General features: G+C 37.3%; 3 protein-coding genes across 6 annotated transcripts; 1 reads left to right on the forward strand and 2 right to left on the reverse strand.

Moving 5' to 3' along the window:
• The first annotated feature begins 5878 nt into the window (after nt 1-5878).
• LOC115223046 lies at nt 5879-8784 on the forward strand. Of its 2 annotated transcripts, none has more exons than XM_029793484.2 (2): nt 5879-6018; nt 7595-8784. In XM_029793484.2, the coding sequence occupies exon 2, from the start codon at nt 7954-7956 to the stop codon at nt 8767-8769; it is 816 nt and encodes a 271-aa protein (XP_029649344.1). In that variant the 5' UTR covers nt 5879-6018; nt 7595-7953; the 3' UTR covers nt 8770-8784. The 2 variants fall into 2 exon arrangements, with proteins under 2 accessions (XP_029649344.1, XP_029649345.1); XM_029793485.2 differs by having other exon boundaries at nt 5903-6043.
• Nucleotides 8785-9327: 543 nt separating this feature from the next.
• Nucleotides 9328-13020, reverse strand: LOC118767417 (zinc finger protein OZF-like). Its single transcript, XM_036511973.1, has 4 exons — nt 12689-13020; nt 10603-11704; nt 10197-10350; nt 9328-9776 (listed from the first exon to the last, which is right to left on the reverse strand). Exons 2-4 carry the CDS (start codon nt 11345-11347, stop codon nt 9419-9421), a joined length of 1257 nt encoding a protein of 418 aa, XP_036367866.1. The 5' UTR covers nt 11348-11704; nt 12689-13020; the 3' UTR covers nt 9328-9418.
• A 2691-nt stretch (nt 13021-15711) lies between these two features.
• Nucleotides 15712-18835, reverse strand: LOC115223020. 3 transcript variants are annotated; one of them, XM_036511977.1, is made up of 3 exons: nt 18701-18835; nt 16845-17669; nt 15712-16646 (listed from the first exon to the last, which is right to left on the reverse strand). In XM_036511977.1, exons 2-3 carry the CDS (start codon nt 16926-16928, stop codon nt 15759-15761), a joined length of 972 nt encoding a protein of 323 aa, XP_036367870.1. In that variant the 5' UTR covers nt 16929-17669; nt 18701-18835; the 3' UTR covers nt 15712-15758. The 3 variants fall into 3 exon arrangements, with proteins under 3 accessions (XP_036367870.1, XP_029649307.1, XP_036367869.1); XM_029793447.2 differs by having other exon boundaries at nt 15712-17669; XM_036511976.1 differs by lacking the exon at nt 18701-18835 and having other exon boundaries at nt 15712-16945; nt 17144-17154.
• Nucleotides 18836-20808: the final 1973 nt, after the last annotated feature.

Raw genomic sequence — 20808 nt, forward strand, 5'->3', positions numbered from 1 at the left:
TTCATGCTTCCTCGTTTTCAAACCTCGAAATAACCGCAAAACCTGACTGGCTTCTATGGAAAAAAGTTTTACACTCAACTGTTGAAACTTATATGGGAGCAGCAAATGACTTTATCGTATGTTCTTGTTACCAGCTGATGGTGCTGTGCGTTAACAGGGTGTTGATGTTTATGTTCATAGATTTGTGGCTGCTGTTGTTATTAGTGTCGAAGGTGGTCGTGATGGTAGTATTCAGAGCGAGGTGGTGGTGAGGGGCAGGAGCGGTTTGCCGGGAATTACTCTTTGCTTATTGATTAATTATTAGGATCAATAAGAAAACAGCCTCGGCTTGATTGCCGTAATCATGCTGTAATAACCTGTGTATTTTTCTTTTTTTTTTTTTTTTGTTTAGTTTGCACTTGAAACGAAAATAGAACATCAGGTATGACCCACTCTCCAGCCGATCCAATATTTCTTCTCTCGAGGGCGGCGGGTTGGCAGAACCGTTAGCACGCCGGGCGAAATGCTTAAGGGTATTTCGTCTGCCGTTACGTTCTGAGTTCAAATTCCGCCGAGGTCGACTTTGCCATTCATCCTTTCGGGGTCGATTAAATAAGTACCAGTGAAACACTGGAGTCGATATAATCGACTTAATCCATTTGTCTGTCCCTGTTTGTCCCCTCTGTGTGTAGCCCCTTGTGGGTAGTAAAGAAATAGGTATTTCGTCTGTCTTTATGTTCTGAGTTCAAATTCCGCCGAGGTCGAGTTTACCTTTCATCCTTTCGGGGTCGATAAATTAAGTACCAGTTGTGCACTGAGGCTGATGTAATCGACTAGCACCCTCCCCCAAAATTTCGAGCCCTGTGCCTAGAGTAGGAAAGAATATTTCTTCTCTCGTCTTTTGAATACAGAAAAAATATTTACATCTCGATTTGTTTACATGATGTGTAGCACGGAGAGAGAAGTGGTGATGTGCATGCATGTGCAAGCACAAATAGGGGTAACTATGTGTATTTGAGTGTACGTCTATATACCGTCTCTCTCTCTCTCTCTCTCTCTCTATATATATATATATATATATATACACACATATATACGGCGGGCTTCTTTCATTTTCCGTCTACCAAATCCACTCACAAGGCTTTAGTTGGCCCAAGACTATAGTAGAAGGTGCCATGCAGTGGGACTGAACCCAGAACCATGTGGTTGGTAAGCAAGCTACTTACCACACAGCCACTCCTATGCCTCATACATACGTATATGTATGTATATATTTATGTGTGTGTGTGTCTCTTTGTGTTTGTGCTTCCCCCCCCACCGCCTGCTTGACAGTCATAAATACATACATACATACATATACATACATACTGCTAGTGTATGTATATATATATGTATGAGCATGTATGTATATGTATGTATTTATGTATATATATGTATGTTTATGTATGTATATATTTATGTATATAAATATATGCTTACATACACATATATACATATATATACATACATATATACAGATATATACATACATACATATATATGCATGCATACATACATACACTTATGTACATACATACACACACACACACACACATATATATATATATGTATATATATAATTATACATATATTATGTAATTATGGAAATGGATGTAAAGAAAACAAAAAAAAATCAATGGTAATCAGGTAAACAGCCATCAAAGCTAAATGATTAGAATTGAGAGGAAGCCAAGTGAGCCATTTGAACCGATACCAAAGACGATATTCCTTCAGGTTTCTACAATGAGATAATGAGAAATGTGAAACAGCAGATCTCAGAAGAAAGATTCTTATGGCTGGAAAATCAGTTGGAAAATGTCAAACACATCGATACCAAGAAATACTAATATCAAACACAGAAATATCATTATCATTATTGTTGTTATCATTGTTGTTATCGTCGTCATTGTCATTCGACGTTCATGTCCCATTCATGGGCATTACAATTTGGCATTGCTTCTGTCTCTGAAGTCAATTTAATAGGGTCAGTACTGTGATCATTGTCATTTGATGACACCTCAATTTCTGAATCATAGGCTGTATTGTGGGTCTCACTGCTTAGCATTACTTCTGTCTCTGGTTTAGATTTAACAGAATCAGTGTGTGATATATTATTATTTAACATTACCTCTGTTTCTGATTTGGGTATAGTAGGGTCAATGTTGTGGGTAGAATTATTTAGGATGTTTTCCCTCTCAAATAAGTTTTCATGGTCAGAATGGGAAATAGAATTATTATTGACATTGATGACGTTAAGAACTTCTGTGTCTTCCTCCACTTCAAGTTTAATATGATCAGTGTTTTGAACCTCTTCTACTTCTGGGTTGAGTTCAACCAAGGTTTGATCAGTCTGATGGTTTAATACTTTCTCTGTATTTGGCTTCAGGTTTGTCTGGTCATTATCTTTACTGGCTGAGATTCCTTCAGTTTCTGGTCTCAATTTAGTCTGGTCTTTCTGATCATCACTGCAGTCCAAGTCCTTCTTTATATCTAGTTCTACTCATGTCCTGGGTTGGACAAATTGACAGGACCTGGTGTGTCCAAGGACTTCCTTATGCCCCAGTGTCTGTTATGCCCTGGTGGTTTATATGGCCAAATCCTCTTCCTAACACCAACCACTTTACAGAGCTGACTCGGTGCTTTCATTCAGGCTACCTGCACTATCGAGGTTGCCATGCAGCTCATGGAACTACACCCCACCCCCCTCGGCGGGCGGGGGGCAAAGAGAAGGGCCATCTCCTCACTAGGGAATGAGTGGTGCAGCAGTGCAGGTTCTTGAAGAGGATTTGCATGGCTAATCATATCTTGTAGGGGGGAAGGAAAAAGAGAAAATTACCATTAGGAACTGCAAGAAACAGATCCTAAGAAATAGGGCACAACTAGATCATCAGTATATTGGAATTCTAATGAACACCTCTGTGATAGCTTGTAGGACTAGAATAAACAGTAGAGGAATGAGAGCTAAATTCATCGCTGAAGTCATTACCAACACTCACTTTACTAACTGCATCCTTTTTGCACAGCTTGAATCACTTACACAATCCATTTATCAACTCCTAGTTTCCTCAGCGCCCACCAAAATACTGAACATAGTACCCTGTCAAATGCTTTCTCCAAACCAACAAAATCTAGGTATAGTTTAGAAGGTACCCATGCCAATGACATGTGAAAAGCACCCATGCCAGTGACACCTAAATGGCACCCACTACACCCTTAGGGTGAGTAGTATTAGGAAGGGCATCCAGCCATAGAAACCAAGCCAAACTCAGACTTGAGTCTGGTACAGCTCCCTAGCTTACCAGTTCCAGTGAAACTGTCTAACCCATACCAGCATGGAATACAGATGATGATAATATGTGTGTGTGTATATATATATAACAGCCATCATTATGGTATCTTATTTGAAATTGTTGAAGGAAAATTTCCCTAAGCAACACAAATATTACACTATATATAAATATATATATATATATATTACACATTCTTTATTTTCTCTCCTTGTTTCTTTCGGTGTTCCTTTCTGTGGAAGAGCATAGGCTCGAAATATATATATATATATATATATATTATATATATATATATGTATGTATGTATGTATATATATAAACTTCTGATGCAGCATGGAGTTTTATCAGTGAACAGGTCGTGGTCTCAGAGCGACGAAAATATTTTGTTGAATTAAATTTAAATGTTGAAGTGGATTTAACGGTTTTTGTGTGTTTCTTAAATGGCTTGTAAACACCTTCCACACTGCAATTATTTTTCATTCCAGCACACGATCTCAGATCAGGTCACTTGCTATGCAAGTACATCTCCATGACATACATACATATATATATATATATGTGTGTGTATATGTATATGTATATAAAGCTTCTGTCACCAACATTAACTTAGACCTCTCTCTCACCTATGTTCGACAACAAATTGAATCAGCATTTTCTGTAAACATCCTATACACAAAGAATCAGGATTAGCCACAAAGAAAACTTTGATCAACACAAGTTGTAACATGAAAAATAATGAAATTACAAGTTGTAACATGAATGGGACGTTTCTGCCTCATGGGCCCCAATGAAAAGTTTAATCTTTAATGTATATGCTTGGCTGAATCCAAACAATCACACACACGAAAATTTTTAAAATACTTTTGCATTGTTTTGGCAACAAAAATATTTATAACGGTTATGTATATCAGACAATGCTTCCTGAAAACAATACTACTCTAATACGGGTGTCTGTGCGTGGGTAAACTCAAATTTGTAAAAATCTTCTGAAAATTCCAAAAAGTAAAAAGTTATGAGGGGTTATACGGGGGTGATGAACCAGAATTCTGCCGGGTATGCTTGGCCTTTAATATAGACCCATAGTTCGCAACCCTAAAACAGCGCCCCCTTTCATTTCATGGTGTTTTACAAACACCTCTCCCTCCCCCTCATATCTTACTCTTTTTTACCCTTTTACTTGTTTCAATTATTTGACTGTGGCCATGCTGGAGCACCGCCTTTAGTCGAACAAATCGACCGCAGGACTTATTCTTTGTAAGCCTAGTACTTATTCTATCGGTCTCTTTTGCCGAATCGCTAAGTTACGGGGACGTAAACACACCAGCATCGGTTGTCAAGCGATGCTAAGGGGACAAACACAGACACACAAACATATACACGCACACATACATATACATACGACGGGCTTCTTTCAGTTTCCGTCTACCAAATCCACTCACAAGGCTTTGGTCGGCCCGAGGCTACAGTAAAAGACACTTGCCCAAGATGCCACGCAGTGGGACTGAACTCGGAACCATGTGGTTGATAAGCAAGCTACTTACCACACAGCCACTCCTACGCCTATACTATAAATTTTTAAAATTAACGGATTATTTTAATCAATCGAAGCCTAATTCTGCTCACTGGTTTATTATCTGATAAAGATATGCTTCTTTTTAGATATTAGCTTAACTACAGTACCCTATGTTTTTAAATTCCTATGGAAATTACCGACGAAAATGTTGACTTCCGTAACGAAATTATATTCTACCCTAACGGATCATGAATCATACGGCTGCTGAAGAATTTAATTTCGTCAAAACGTTACATGTTGCATCTGGTTTTCAAAGAAAAATCTCGACTTTACTAAACTCTCAACGCCCTCCCCTTCCATCTATGCTAACAAGGGACCCCACACAATATAATGCCATGTGTGTCTAACAAACCAATATATCAATATTCAGTTATTGGTTCGTCCTGATCGAAGGGACGTACCAGCCGTAACCTATTTTTAAGGGATGTTTAGGAATGATTACATTATTTAGGGTGCACTTTCTCTCCTTTTCTTTCTTTTATTTTAACAATCGGAAGTTGTAATTTGAGGTAAATTTGGCTGTTATTTCGTATAGGTCGAGCAGTCACAGAAAACACCTGTTCAATCTAGTTATTGGCGAAGGGAAATAACTTGGCCTATATATGAAAGTTGCCTTCCTTGCATTAATTACACTTATGCTAAACGTAATTGAAAATTTTTCATGGAATGAGATGCTCTTTGCTTAATTAAATAATGATAATGATGATAGTTGCTGCACACACCCCAGCAACACGGAGGTATAACAGGTGATGCAGTGAAGACGGATGAAATGTCGCTAAGCAATTTGCCCGTCCGTGCGGGCTAACGATTCTGCTGCCAATTTGACGCCCGAAATAGAAATATAATACTAAAGGTCTACTGTCGACCTCGGCGGAATTTGAACTCAGAACGTAGCGGCAGACGAAATATCTCTAAGCATTTGGCCCGGCGTGCTGACGTTTCTGCCATCTCGCCGGCTTAAAGGAGCAAAAAGTGTCGTTAATTAAAAAGTCGAGTCTAAAACCGAAACAAGTGCGCGGAGAGTTATTCTAAGGGAAGGAACTGTAAGTTTACATTTGTCGAGGGCAGTGTTCTTACTCTCAAGTCGTAATTAATATCATTTTTGTTGCAAGACAGAAAGTAGAGACTTACAGCAAAAAAGTACGTGTAACAACTTATAACTGCGGTTTGTATAATTTCATGGCCTTACAATGTTACTTTAAAACCTTTTCTTTTTTTTATAAATTCCTTTTCAACGGGAAACAATTGAAAAACATAGGAATTAAAGTTTTTAGATTGATCATGTGTAGATTGAAGTTATTCTGTCGCACTTCGACGCTTTTATTGAACTTTTTTTGCTTATTGTTGAAATTGGGTTTTGTCGACGTTGGAATTGTAACATCGTTGGTCATTTGTACTAAGTCACAACATTTGGCAGCTGGTTATAGATTCTCTGGCACTTCTACTGTTCCATTTGACGGCCTCACACCGATTTAGCACCCCGTCCGTCCCACGAATTTAATTCCTCTGAATTTTCTTAATAATGTATAGTTTTCTTGTTTAATGAAATTTTAAATATATACGTTTTTCACTTTCTGCTCTCACTTCGAAGCAAATGTCGCTTTCCACACGTCATGGAAACAAAAGTAAGTAAATGGAATTACTTTACAGAAATTGACGAACAATCAGCTGATCCAAAAGACATTTCTGCAAGTCAAAACGAAACCTCACCCAAAATGCCCCCACCCCTCCACCAAAATAATTTGTTATTAACCAGAAAATAAAGAAATTTGTATCTTTAACCATTCTTTGACTTACTCGTGATTGTTGTTGTATAACAGCCACATGATATCGTTCAGGAAACGGTTTAGGTTCGTAACAATAAGATGATGGGCCAGAGATGACGAAATCAATTCGAATTGAAATAAGTTCTTCACATGTTCGGCAGAGTTTATGTGGGATCAGGACGCCCACTTCAGTTGAATCTTCGGCACTACTTACATACAGAGGTCCCGATGCATCTACATAACGATGGTTATGCAGTGGACAGTTGAAATTGTCAGAGCTTTGAATAGAATGCTATACTCTTTTACTTGTTTCAGTCATTTGACTGCGGCCATGCTGGAGCACCGCCTTTAATCGAGCAAATCGACCACGGGACTTATTCTTTGTAAGCCCAGTACTTATTCTATCGGTCTCTTTTGCCGAACCGCTAATTGACGGGGACGTAAACACACCAGCATTGGTTGTCAAGCAATGCTAAGGGGACAAACACAGACACACATACATATATATATATACGACGGGCTTCTTTCAGTTTCAGTCTACCAAATCCACTCACAAGGCATTGGTCGGCCCGGGGCTATAGCAGAAGACACTTGCCCAAGATGCCACGCAGTGGGACTGAACCCGGAACCATGTGGTTGGTTAGCAATCTACTTACCACACAGCCACTCCTGCGCCTATGCAGCAGCTTTTTTTTTTTTTTTGCATTCTGAGTTCAAACCCCACTGTGGCCTGTTGAGTTGTAGGCTTTAGCCATCACTGCCTGGTCCTTAGGTTTGCAAACACTCAGGTTAGAACTTGTTTGCTCCATCAGTGCTCTCAGCAGTTTCAGAAGCCCTAGAAAAGTGTCATGGGCACTGCCTTTTCTCTTGACTAAAAGAGTTTTTTAAAAAGTAGGGGAAGGGGGGAAACGTTCCTACTTTATTTATTTGTTTATTTTTTATATTTTCAGGACTCAACAGTGAAAATTTTTACTTAGTTGAAGAGAGAAAATGAGAAATCCTATGAAGGAAGTTTATATGAAGAAGATTTTGCTAAGTATATGACTGTGAGGAGGAAAGACCCTAATATTTCACACCTTTGCTCTTTGCTTGAAAACATACAAAGAGAAAGAGAGAGAAAGTAGTGTTGGGGTCTTTGCATTTTTCCTTTTGCCTACTTTTGCCATTGAAAGAAAAATTATATTGTCAACTTGATGTGAGAAATAAATGAAAACTGACTCAAACTTGCAATAATAATAAATTATCAAAATATTTCTGTTAAAAAAAAAATACTGTGTGCCACAAAGTGCTAAAGAATTACTCGTATTTAATGACCGTAATATATTACAGTTCCAGGCGAGACTTGAAAGACAAGCCTGACATCATGAAGCGTATTGAGCAATGTGAAGGAAGCTCAAAGCGGACAGTTGTTTTGTCAATCTTTGTATTTTTAATATGTTGTTGTTTTGTGCCATCGAAAAGTTTCCAAGCAGTCAACACGTCTAACGTATCGGAACCACCTGTGAATCCTTTCAAGATACACGTACAGAATATTAAAACCCTGAAAAGCATGTTTAAAACCCAGTCGGATCGTACATGGACAATCCTGAAATCCAGCACTCATCACATTATAACATCCGAAGAACCTGACAGACCAGCTGTGATTATGATGGTTTTACCGACTAAAGAATCTGAGCCAATGGCACTTTGTCTAGCCCGACACTTCTCACATGACATCACTAAGGTTCTTGATTGCCATACTGCAACGGCAGCTTCATATCCTGCTATCAATGGCGCTGAGTACGTAGAGTATGAAAATGGGGATCAGAAAATAAAACTAGATAATTCCATTCAAAATTTGATTAAATACCACAGATCAATAATAATTAATCACTTAGAAAAATTTCACAGCGAAACTGTAATGTATTTTCATGGTCTCTGTGACACAACTGAAGCTATGTACAAGCAAATTGCTGTAGTATTTCTACTGGAGCCTCCTTATGCTATAAAAAATGAAGCAGAGCTAGCATTATATTTAGAGAAGTTGTGGAGTGACATAGACCATATTAGAATTAAACCTCTTCTTTCACGGATTGCCAACAATGTCATATTTCTGAATGAAGACAAAAGCTTTGAACACTGTTAGTAAATCTTCCCTTTACATGTGTGTTTAGCTCAGTCAATAAGTTTGTGATCTACGAATCAATGGTACATATCCTGGCGACAGTTGATAGGCTGTGACTTTCACAAACAAAATTGTTAACTGCTAATCAACTTTACTATAAACAATGATCATGGTACATCAAATATATTTGCTGTGACAGGCAAGAGTGTTTGTTAGCTTGTAATGGTTGTAATTATCTCTTCTCTTGGATTTGTAGCCTGGAAAAAAGATAAGGCTTTCTTGTAAACATCACATGATGTTTAACACTATGTTTTTTTCTTTAATTCAGTGGAAAATTATTAAAATATATTTTTTATAACTGATGTTTTATGTAATCATTGAAATGGTAAAATATTTTTACCATACTGGAAAAAACAAAAAACAAATAATGTCAGAAATAGCAACCAAATAGCCTTTGAATCCCACCCTAAGGGAATAAGTCCTGGGGTCAATTTGCTCGACTAAAGGCGTTGCTCCAGCATGGCTGTAGTCAAATGATTGAAACAAGTAAAAGGATAAAGAGTAAGTGTAACAAGGAGTAAAGGGAAAAAAGAATTAATTTGACCAAGAATAATTAAGAAGTACATTTCCTGTGATATACTTAGAGACCTGAATTTTGACTTTGATACGGTTATTCTTGAGTTTGTGTACATATGTGTGTAGCTAAGTTACTTTTTTGAGAGAATGATATGCCACAAATATCACAATTATATGGTTTCTCTCCTGTATGAATGTATTTGTGTCTAGTTAAGTGACTGATCTGCGAGAATGATTTACCACAAATATCGCAGAGATATGGCTTCTCACCCGTATGAATATTTCTGTGTCTAGCTAAATGGTCGTTTAGAGAGAAGGATTTACCACAGATATCACAGTGATGTGGTTTGTCACTTGTATGGATTTGTTTGTGCCGAATTAATTCACCATTTTGAGAGAATGATTTACCACAGATACTACAGCAGTATGGCTTCTCTCCTGTATGAATACGCTTATGTCTAATTAAGTGATTATTTTGAGAGAATGATTTATCACAGACGTCGCAATGATACGGCTTCTCTCCTGAATGAATGCGTTTGTGTGCAGTTAGGGTATCTTTTTGAGAGAATGATTTACTACAGATATCACAGCGATATGGTTTCTCCCCTGTGTGAATGCGTATGTGAGTAGTTAAAGTATACGGATGAGAGAAAGCTTTGCCACAGATGACGCAGTGATACGGCTTCTCTCCTGTGTGAATATGTTTGTGTATAGTTAGCTGACTTGTTTGACAAAAAGATTTACCACAGATATCACAACAATACGGTTTCTCTCCCGTATGAATGCGTTTGTGTCTAGTCAGTGTATGTCCATATGAGAATGATTTACCGCAGATATCGCAGTGATATGGTTTCTCGCCAATGTGATTCCATCTGTGTTTAGTTAAATGATCACTTTGAGAGAATGATTTACCACAGATATCACAGCAATAGGGTTTCTCTCCTGTGTGAATGCGTTTGTGTATAGTTAAGCTATGTCCTTGAGAAAATGATTTGCCACAAATATCACAGTGATATGGTTTCTCTCCTGTATGGATATGTTTGTGCTTAGCCAAGTGATCATTCTGAGAGAAGGATTTACCACAAATATCACAGCAATATGGCTTCTCACCTGTATGAATACGTTTGTGTTTTGTTAAGAGATCATTTCGAGAGAATGATTTACCACAACAATCACAGTGATAGGGTTTCTCCCCTGTGTGAACACGTTTATGAGAAGTTAATACACCATTTTGAGAGAATGATTTACCACAGATATCACAATGATATGGCTTTTCACCTGTATGAATGCGTTTGTGTATTGTTAAGTTATGTCCTTGAGAAAAGGATTTACCACAGATATCACAACAATATGGTTTCTCTTCTATATGGTTCCTTTTGTGTTTAGTTAAATGATCGTTTTGAGAGAATGATTTACCACAGATATCACAGTGATATGGTTTTTCTCCTGTATGAACGCGTCTATGTACAGTTAAGCTATCCTTCTGAGAAAATGATTTGCCACAGATATCACAGCTGTATGGCTTCTCTCCAGTATGAATGCGTATGTGAGTAGTTAAATGATCGTTTTGAGAGAATGATTTACCACAGATATCACATTGATACGGTTTCTCTCCTGTATGAATTCGTTTGTGTTTAGTTAACAGGTCATTTCGAGAGAATGATTTACCACAAATATCACAGCAAAATGGCTTTTCTCCTGTGTGAACACGTTTATGAGAAATTAACTCACTATTTTGAGAGAATGATTTACCACAGATATCACAGCTATAGGGTTTCTCTCCTGTATGAATACGTTTGTGTCTAGTTACGAGATCATTTCGAGAAAACGTTTTACCACAGATATCACAATGATATGGTTTTTCTCCTGTACGAATATGGTTGTTAATGGTTTGTGAGAATGACTTCTTAAGGATATCACAGTAGTATAATGCTTTACCTTCCTCAATCTTTATATCATCAGGAAAACTCATTTTTTTAGACTGTATTTTACATTTAAGCTTTTCACCTAATTTGCTTTCCATAATTTTCCTCCTCCTCTCACAATTTGCAAATGTCTATATCTTTTTTTGTTTTTTTTCTTTATTTCATATATTCCTACATATTTTGGTTACACTGCCATCAATTGTTACCTTTGTCAGTATTTGAAAATACTGGAAACTCTTTTGTTATCCAAGTTTAATTGGAATTCAAAATCATCCAGATACTCCAGTAGAGAAATTTTGCCATTAATCTCAGTTCAAAGCAAATATTTAGCAGTAATTCTCCCATATAAACAGGGTTACATATCTGTTCTGCATAACATTTTTCTTTTAATCTCTCAAATAAATATTGATGCACTTCAAGTGAAAAATTCTTTTATTCCACTGTCAGCTGATATTCTGAAATAATAAGAGGATAGTATGAATATATATTTCTTTAGTGCCCACAAGGGGCTAAACATAGAGGGGACAAACAAGGACAGACAAAGGGATTAAGTCGATTACATCGTCTCCTGTGCGAAACTGGTACTTTATTTATCGACTCCGAAAGGATGAAAGGCAAAGTCGACCTCGGCGGAATTTGAACTCAGAACGATGACAACATACAGTATATCTATTAAAACATCTTTACGTAATTTTTTTCTTTTTCTTTAGTTTTTTCTGTCTAACAGAACTCATCAAAACAAACAAATATTTTAGAGTTCTATAATTTTTATAATGCATCGTCTGATATAAGTGTGTGTGTATGTGTGTTTAAGCCAAAACAGTGCAAGTTATAAAAAATAGTAATAGCACATGCTGATGGTTAGCACTAATATCTACTATTTCAATATTGGGACAACTTCTTTAGAAAATACCAGATAATAGCATGGCATTCTTTCGATATAACTCGACAAAAATCAAAACATTTCACTTCGGGTGTTTCCGTGGGTCGTGGAGTATAGATATAACGAAATTATGCCTGCAATGTCGGGGCGACCCTTCGATGTAAGGATCGCCAATGTCGGTACTACTTGAGAACAGTGGTCCCGGTGCGCGCACTCGCATAGTCGCGCATCCGCGCTAGCTAGTCGTGACTAGTCGATCCTACAACGACTACCTAGCGAAGTAATAAAACACAAAATAATTTTTTTACACAAAGTAAATAATTTTTTAAACAAAGTAAATAACACACAAAAACTCAAAGGATCGACTAGTCATGACTAGCTAGCGCGAGTACGAGAGTGCGCGCACCGGGACGGAACCACTGTTCTCAAGTAGAAGCCTTTTTTTATATGTAATTTGCATTGTTTCAGCTTTAAAAAATTAACACAAATAAATAGGCAATCCTTCGGTATGAGTAGACGACGTCATTCGAACTACATTATATTAATAATTACTTACATTTGAGGAGGATGTTATCTGCTCAGTGCTTCGTGAGGAGTGGGAGGAGGTAAGAGCGAATAGGAAAGTGGCAGAATGTGGTGAAGTTGTCAGAACTTAAGTCATGACTGCTTCCAAGAATGGTTTTTAGACTTTATGGCGAACGTTGATTTACATTAACAGGAAAACGTAACAAAAAATGCTGGGATCTGTTTCTTTAGATAAATCTAAACTGAAGCTGACAAACGCAGAGCAGGAAATCAAGAGAATTATTTGAGGAAGCTTTAACAATAAAGTGTCAGGGGAAGTAACTCCATATTTTATATTCGGAAAGATAACATTTTGATTGCTCCTCGTCCTTGCTACCATCATCATCATAACCAGCACTGCACGATGCAAGTATCATAGCGGTCAGTGGCGAGAGCGTCATTGGATGTTCAGCTATGATGGAATCATCATCATCATCATCATCGTTTAACGTCCGTTTTCCATGCTAGCATGGGTTGGACGGTTCGAGCGTGGTCTGGGAAGCCAGGAGGCTGCACCAGGCTCCAATATGATCTGCAGTGCTTCTACAGCTGGATGCCCTTCCTAACGGCAACCACTCCGAGAGTGTAGTGGGTGCATTTTACGTGCCACCGTACAGGTGCCAGGGGAGGCTGGCAACGACCACGATCGGTTGGTGCTTTTTACGCCCCACCGGCACCGAAGCCAGACATGGCGGCGCTGGCATCGGCCACGTACGATGGTGCTTTTTTAGGTGCCAGGCTAGGCTGGCAACAGCCACGATCGGTCCAGCACGGAAGCCAGTCGAGGCAGCTCTGGCATCGGCCACGTACAGATGGTGCTTTTTACGTGCCACATTTTATGAAATGAAATATATTTGGAAACATCCACTTCAAGACATTTGAAACTAAGGTCATTTGTCATTAACTTCGTTCTAGTAAAGATCCTATCTCTCCCAAACAAGCAGCATCAAGCAGGCGTTCAAATTTAAGTCGGAATCCAGCCTAAATACATCATCGATGCTCAGGGCAAAACAGTGCAGAACCAAGTGAGTCTCCTTGTTAAACTCCTCATACAGAAAGGTTGCACTTCTCTCCCAAAGAATTGATTAGTAAGCTTGCCAAGTGAAGTGGTTGAGCTCTTTCTTTCACTGAGCTGAGAATAACATTATGTCTGACCAAATTAAAGACGTTTTTCATTTTCTTTTTTTTTAAAAGTTAAATTTGCAAACTTAGGCGCAGTGTGGTAAGTAGCTTGCTTACCAACCACATGGTTCCGGGTTCAGTCCTACTGCATGGCACCTTGGGCAAGTGTTTTCTACTATATAGCCTCGGGCCGACCAAAGCCTTGTGAATGGATTTGGTAGACGGAAACTGAAAGAAGCCCACCGTATATATATATATATATATATGTATGTATGTATATGTTTGTCCCCCCAACATCACTTGACAACTGATAGTGGTGTGTTTACGTCCCCATCGTTTAGCAGTTCAGCAAGAGAGACCAATAGAATAAGTACTAGGCTTACACAGAATAAGCCCTGGGGCTGATTTGCTCAACTAAAGGTGGTGCTCCAGTATGGCTGCAGTCAAATGACTGAAACAAATAAAAGAGTAAAATACCTTAGAATCTTCAGCAAGAATGCTTACAAATGTCCTTGCATTTCAGTTTTGTGCCAACCCTAAACAGAGCAAGTACAAATTCCAAAGTGATATTGTGTGATATCAGTTACAAACACACTTTCAAAGCAATGTGTCTCAAATAATAGCCATCTGCTACGAGTCAGAGATCAACCATTAGACCATGACAACCCTCAGCACCAAAGATCAGAGGACGTGTATATGAGAGGATAATCTCAAGAAAACTCGTTCCTGAACTGTGCAAGACATTCCAAAAGCTAAGGTTCAGTGCAATGCATAAAGCTTGATTGCATGCAGAAAGATTCTTCAGGTGCTCAGTTTTGCATTTGCTGTTGTTCTGTAGCAGGCATCTTGTATTCATTAGTAAGAATGATGTTGGTGTTGGTGTGATGGGTGGTTTGGTGGAAGTGGTAGCCAACAGGGGTCCATCAATTGTGGCAGTCTTGTGTGCAAGGGTACGTAACTCACCTTTGTCCGTAGCCATGACAACCATTGCACTATTTCCTGTGTCACACTTAAAAAAATGTTGTTGCTCAACCACTGCAGTTTGTACTGCGTCTGCATATGACTTCTGTCTGCCTAAATCGCTTCACTGACACCTGCATGTGAGTGGAAAAGTCAGCAAATTGGGTCAATGGGTTCCTCACAAACTTTCCAAGTCTAATCACACGCAGAGAGTGAATGTGAGCTCTTCCTTGCTGCTACATCTCATGAATGAACCTTTTTGGGCTGAATAGTGACGAGAAATGGGTTCTCAATAAAAATGTCAAGTGCCGAAGACAGTGGGCAGGGAAAGGAGAAACACAGGCAACCGAGGCTGAAGAAGGCCTTCACCCATGTAAAGTGTTATCTGTTTGGTGGGATATGGAAGGTTTAGTCCACTTTGAACTTTTAAACCCAAGCCAATCAATAACAAATGAGATCTAATGCGAGCAGCTGCAGTGGCTTAAGTCAGTTCTTAGAAAAAGAAAAACAACCAGGTTTGGTTTTAAGACAAAAGGCGTTCTTCCATTAGGATAATGCTCAGCCACATACAGTGAGGATGACATTCCAAAGGCTGGAGCAGTTTGAATAGGAAACAATGCCCCACCCACCACATACGCCACACATTGCCCCATCTGATTATCATTTATTCTGCAGTCTTCAAATGAATTCTGTAGACAAAGTCAGAATAGAACTGGAGGAGTACTTTCCCTTACAGACAAGTGAATTTTGGAAGAGGAGCCTTGAAAGTCTACCAGACAGATGGCAGAACATTGAAGAAAATAAAGGAAACTATAATTTAGATGGAAAAAGAACTTCAATCTTAATTTTGAAAAATTAAAGCATAATAATAGTATAAAAAAATCACATTTATGGGAGGACCCAATATATATACATACATAATTTACAATTTACATGTTTTCATATATATGTTTATTGCTTACATATTAGGATAACAGCAATTACAAACAGTTTGTAAAACTTTTATCTTGGTTCAAAAATATTACATTGTTGGCAATCCGTGAAAGAAGAGGTTTAATTTTAATACGGTTCATGTCACTCCACAAACTCTCTAAATATAATGCTAGCTCTTCTTCACTTTTTATTGCATAAGGAGACTCCAGTAGAAATATAATAGCAATCCGTTTGTGCTCAGCTTCAGTTGTGTCACAAAGGCCATGGAAAAGCATCACAGTTTGGCTGTGAAACTTCTCCAAGTTAGTAATTATCACAGATTTCCATTGTTTAATAATATCTTGTATGGAATTATCCAGTTTTAATTTTTGATCACTAATTTCATAGTTTATAAAATTGGTACCGTTAACAAAAGGGTATGAAACAGCTGCTGTGGGTTGCCCCTTAAGAATTTTGTTGAGATCATGTGACAAGTGTTGAGCTAGACAAAGTGCCATAAGTTGATATTCTTTGTTTGGTAAAACCATCATAATCACAGCTGGTCTATCAGGCTCTTCTGCTGCTATGATGTGGTTCGTACTGGCTTTCAGGATAGCCCAAACACGATTCGACTGGGTTCTAAATTTGCCTTTTAGATTGCCAAAATTTATATTTGTAACATCTTCTTTTTGGCCTCCTTTAGACAAACCCAAAAGCATTCCTAAAGAAAGTAGAATCAGAGTGATTAAGCCAAAAATCCACATACTATTATTTTTATGAGGTTCAGCACTTTCTCTAGACTGAAAACAAACTGTGTTAATGTTATTTCTTATATTCTTATTTCTTATGCCTTCATTCCCACCTATGTTTGGCCGCCTTTGTCTCTCACTGTTATATTTTGGGAAACGTTCGCTTTGGGATTGTTCATTTTTACCTTCTGAGAGATTTGGATAGAGTTTACCTGGGCTATTCGGATACAGTTCTTCGTTAGATTGAGCATTTTTTCTATTTATTATATCTTCGTTTCTACCTACATTTCGCCTCCTGTCACTGCTATGTTTTAGGGAATCTTCATATGACTTTTTGAGCCTTTCGCTTCGTCTGACAGGAGACGGAAAACGTTCACGTTTATCTTCTGAGAGATTTGGATAGAAATTTGTATCAGTTGCATAACCTGGGATATTAGGATATAGTTCTTCGTCAGATTGGGTAGATTCTGCATTTTTATAATATGCCATAATTTTTCAATTTTCATCTATAACACCGTTCAATCTCACACGATCTTCAAGTGCCTTTGTCAACAAAAAGTTACAACTTGTTTACAGTCTCACTAAATGCCAAATAAATATTCATAAAAGAGTTTCTTAAAATCAAAGTCACTTCATATAATACATAACATTGTGTCAAACACACTTAATGCAATATTTAAAACTATACATTATTAGCCAATGACTAATATTGTTTGAATTTATTTTGGCAAGTATGAGACAATTTTGAAGAAGTTTTGATCTTAATATAACCTTTTTCAGAGAAGGACAGAGTTCGCATTATTTGTTGAAGTAGTCACAGAAGACTAATGAGTACCCTAATCAGTTTATGAAAACAGAAAAGGCACCACTGAAACACTCCATTCTATAATATAAAATCAACATGGTGTAATTCTCATAGTCACAAATTTCCTTTACCAATCAACAGTAAAATAGCAAATATGTTTTATTGCATCAATACATAAGTCTGCAGATATTTATTGAACGATCCTTAGAAATATTTTTTTATTTTAACAAACAAAATGTAAAACAATTGGTAAGGCACTGGGACTTATATATAAAGCTGGATGACAGAAATGAAAGAAGTAGAAGTTATCTCACATTCTGAATTTAACCCAAACTAAGACTCCGATGCTTTCTTCTTTTCATAAAAGATGACCCCCTAGTGAGTGGAATAACGGATGAAATATTCACATTGCATCGATTGATTTCCTGCAAACAAAAAAAAAAAGCAATCAATAATATTGTCATCATAGCATTATTAATAATGCTACCATTATTATTATTAAAGTTGGTCGATAAATAAAGTACCAATTTCCAACTGAGAATCGATGTAATCGACTTAATCCCTTTGTCTGTCCTTGTTTGTCCCCTCTATGTTTAGCCCCTTGTGGCTAAACATAGAAATACATTATTATTATTAGTAGTACCTGTGAATATATTGACATGCCTCATAATTTGTTGAGCACTCTTCCGATCACATGTCTGTCAAATTATCATTAAAACAAAGAAAAACCCGAACATTTAGTTTTGCACAATTGCAATGTTAGATGCTTAAAACGGCGAAAGTAAAGAATACGTACACCCGGTGTTTAAGGTTAGGGTTTTTGTTACCCGGAAAACGGTTGGCATACGAATTCTTTACCTCTGCCGTTTATATACACCCGCATCTCATGTTGCTTTTCGAGCATTTTTGTTTCCATATTTGGACGATCTTATACTCATATCGAAATTTAGCCCATATTTATTTCCTACACTTTTTTTTTGTTTTTACACCCGTTGCACTATTTCTTTCTTTTTTTCTTCTTCGATTTCGTTTCCGAGTAATAATGTCAACATTAACCGAAAATCTTAAATATATACCATATATATATATATTATATATATATATATATATATATATATATATACCTACCTATACATACCATATATATATATATGGCATTCCTTCGAGTTGCATTTATCTTCCTCCGATATACGTCCCTAAAACTAAAGATCACCAGAAAATAACATGAATTATAATATTAATAAATTAAAACAACACAACTTATAATAATAATACTGAGGTGTAAAAAGTAGTGCGGAGAAAGTAATTAAAAATAAGCAAAATTAATTAAATATACTTCAGTAAATCCTACATTGTCGCTAAATCTGCTAGAAATAGCACCTAAATCCCATAAAATTACTGCTATTGTTTAATAAAAATAAAAGGAATCAAACAAGATAATATTGGTTCTACACACCCGTATTCAACAGCTTCTTAACGGTTGGAACCAATTGTTTACAAATCAAGCTTCTTCCAGGAATTCCAGGTTCACCACTAATTGCATTTGCTGCGGGATTAACTTTTATAACTGCATCTAAAATAAGTATTTCCTTTTAAAATTAATTCGTTATATATATATATATATATCTATATCTATATCTATATCTATATATAATATATATATATATATATATATATATATATATATTCCGGTTACTTTAATATTTTAATTCATGTAAATTACGGTACTACTTCAGAACAGAGGTCCCGGTGCGCGCACTCGCGCTAGCTAGTCATGATTAGTCGATCTTTATTTTGCGTTTTTGTGTTTTATTTACTTTGCTAGGTAGCCGTTGCACGATCGACTAGTCACGACTAGCTAGTGCGGATGCGCACGTACGCGAGTGCGCGCACCGAGACCACTGTTCTCACGTAGTACCATATATATATATATATATGGGTGTACATCCATGCGTTTCCCGCCAGTGTGAATGAGCATATGCATATATAGCATGTGTGTATTTTTAGACGTGTATTTGAATATAATTGTGCGCGTATGGGAATGTGCACCTGTGTGTGTGTGCGAATATGTATACGTGTTCATGCATGGTTGCACCTAAGTGCCAAATGATAGCCGTTATGGGTGCTTGGCTGTTCCAGTGCCTTCGCCTCGCCATCTCAGGCAGAAATGCCGCGAAAGTACTTGCTTGATTTGTATCAGATCCGTTGATCCACAATTAATGTTCTTAGTTTTGAATTAAAGTTTTGTTTTCCTTCTTTCTTCCTTTCTTCAGCTTTGGATTTATATTTCAATGAGGAATATCTATGTTAATTAAATATCCTGTAACAATAAATCGATATTTTTTATTGTAAATCCTTAGATCTGTTCATTTTCTGGATGAAAAATAATTATTAAAGAAATCAAAACTAAATTTGTATTAGGTTGTCCCAAAAGTTCGTAAACACTTGCGAAAATTGAATTTTTACTCGCCAAGTACTAACAAAAACAACAAAAATTATTCCTCAAAATAAAGACCATTATTTTCCAAGACTTTCTACGAACTTTTGGGACAACCTTATATTTTCTTCAGGAATGTCTGGTATTCAAAACATGAATCTAAAGAGCATCTTTAAAAAAATAGCATCGTGTAATTTAGAAGCAGGGATTAGAAAATCCATACTAAAGCGAAATAAGTACCAAAAGTATCCATTCTGAAACGAATACGTCCAAAAGACAGGATGGTCACGACTGGAATACTTTTGATATAAAGACTGACCAGAGGCTACTACTAGCAACTGGAGTATGGATGATCCAACAGAATTCCGTCGATGTTTTTCTTGCTTCTCGAAAATAATGAATAGATAGAGAACTGATGAAATACCTATTTCTTTATTGCTCACGAGGGGCTAAACATAGAGGGGACAAACAAGGACAGACAAAGGGATCAAGTCGATTACATTGACCTCCAGTGCGAAACTGGTACTTTATTTATCGACCCCGAAAGGATGAAAGGCAAAGTCGACCTCGGAGGAATTTGAAGAACTGTTGAATTATATTCATGTTTCGTGCGTCGTTACTCGACATGCTAGAAATAGCAGTAAAATTCCCTTCAGATTTACACAGTTGTTTTAAATAAAGAGGTAGCACACTAGATAACACAGTTCTATAGACCAGTGCTTTTCAAACGTTTTGCTGGAGCGGAACCCCAAGGAAACATTCCACTGGCTCGAGGAACCCATGTGCAATAATTTAATAGTCTTATGCACACAGAATTATCTGCACAGGAGAATTAAAAATTACTGCCGATTTTAGCAGTTTTGTAACTTCTTGCGGAACCCCTGGACTGTACTGGCGGAACCCTGGTTGAAAACCACTGCTATAGACACTTAAAGAGACAAGATGTTCATGGCTGGAATGCATTTAACCATTGTCTGCTCGGTCAGGCTTGACTTGGTGCTCAACAATAAAAACAAGACCCAACAAAAGAAGATTTTTATGTGGCTGTCGACCAGCCAAAAATTCTCGTCAGGTTAACAACCTAGAACGCCTATGATCCTAAGTTTACCCTGGTACTACTTGGGAAC

The sequence above is a fragment of the Octopus sinensis genome, linkage group LG21 (assembly GCF_006345805.1).
Source record: "Octopus sinensis linkage group LG21, ASM634580v1, whole genome shotgun sequence".
NCBI lineage: Eukaryota > Metazoa > Mollusca > Cephalopoda > Octopoda > Octopodidae > Octopus > Octopus sinensis.

Coding starts and splice junctions, on each gene's coding strand:
- LOC118767417 (XM_036511973.1), bottom strand. CDS start 11,347: ATGGAAAGCAAATTAGGTGAAAAGCTTAAATGTAAAATACAGTCTAAA. Junction 10,351..10,602: donor ACACAAACGCATTCATACAG/GTGAAAAGCCAT, acceptor ATATCCATACAG/GAGAGAAACCATATCACTGT. Junction 9,777..10,196: donor GATCATTTAACTAAACACAG/ATGGAATCACAT, acceptor AATTAGACATAA/GCGTATTCATACAGGAGAGA.
- LOC115223020 (XM_029793447.2), bottom strand. CDS start 16,928: ATGGCATATTATAAAAATGCAGAATCTACCCAATCTGACGAAGAACTA.
- LOC115223046 (XM_029793484.2), top strand. CDS start 7,954: ATGACCGTAATATATTACAGTTCCAGGCGAGACTTGAAAGACAAGCCT.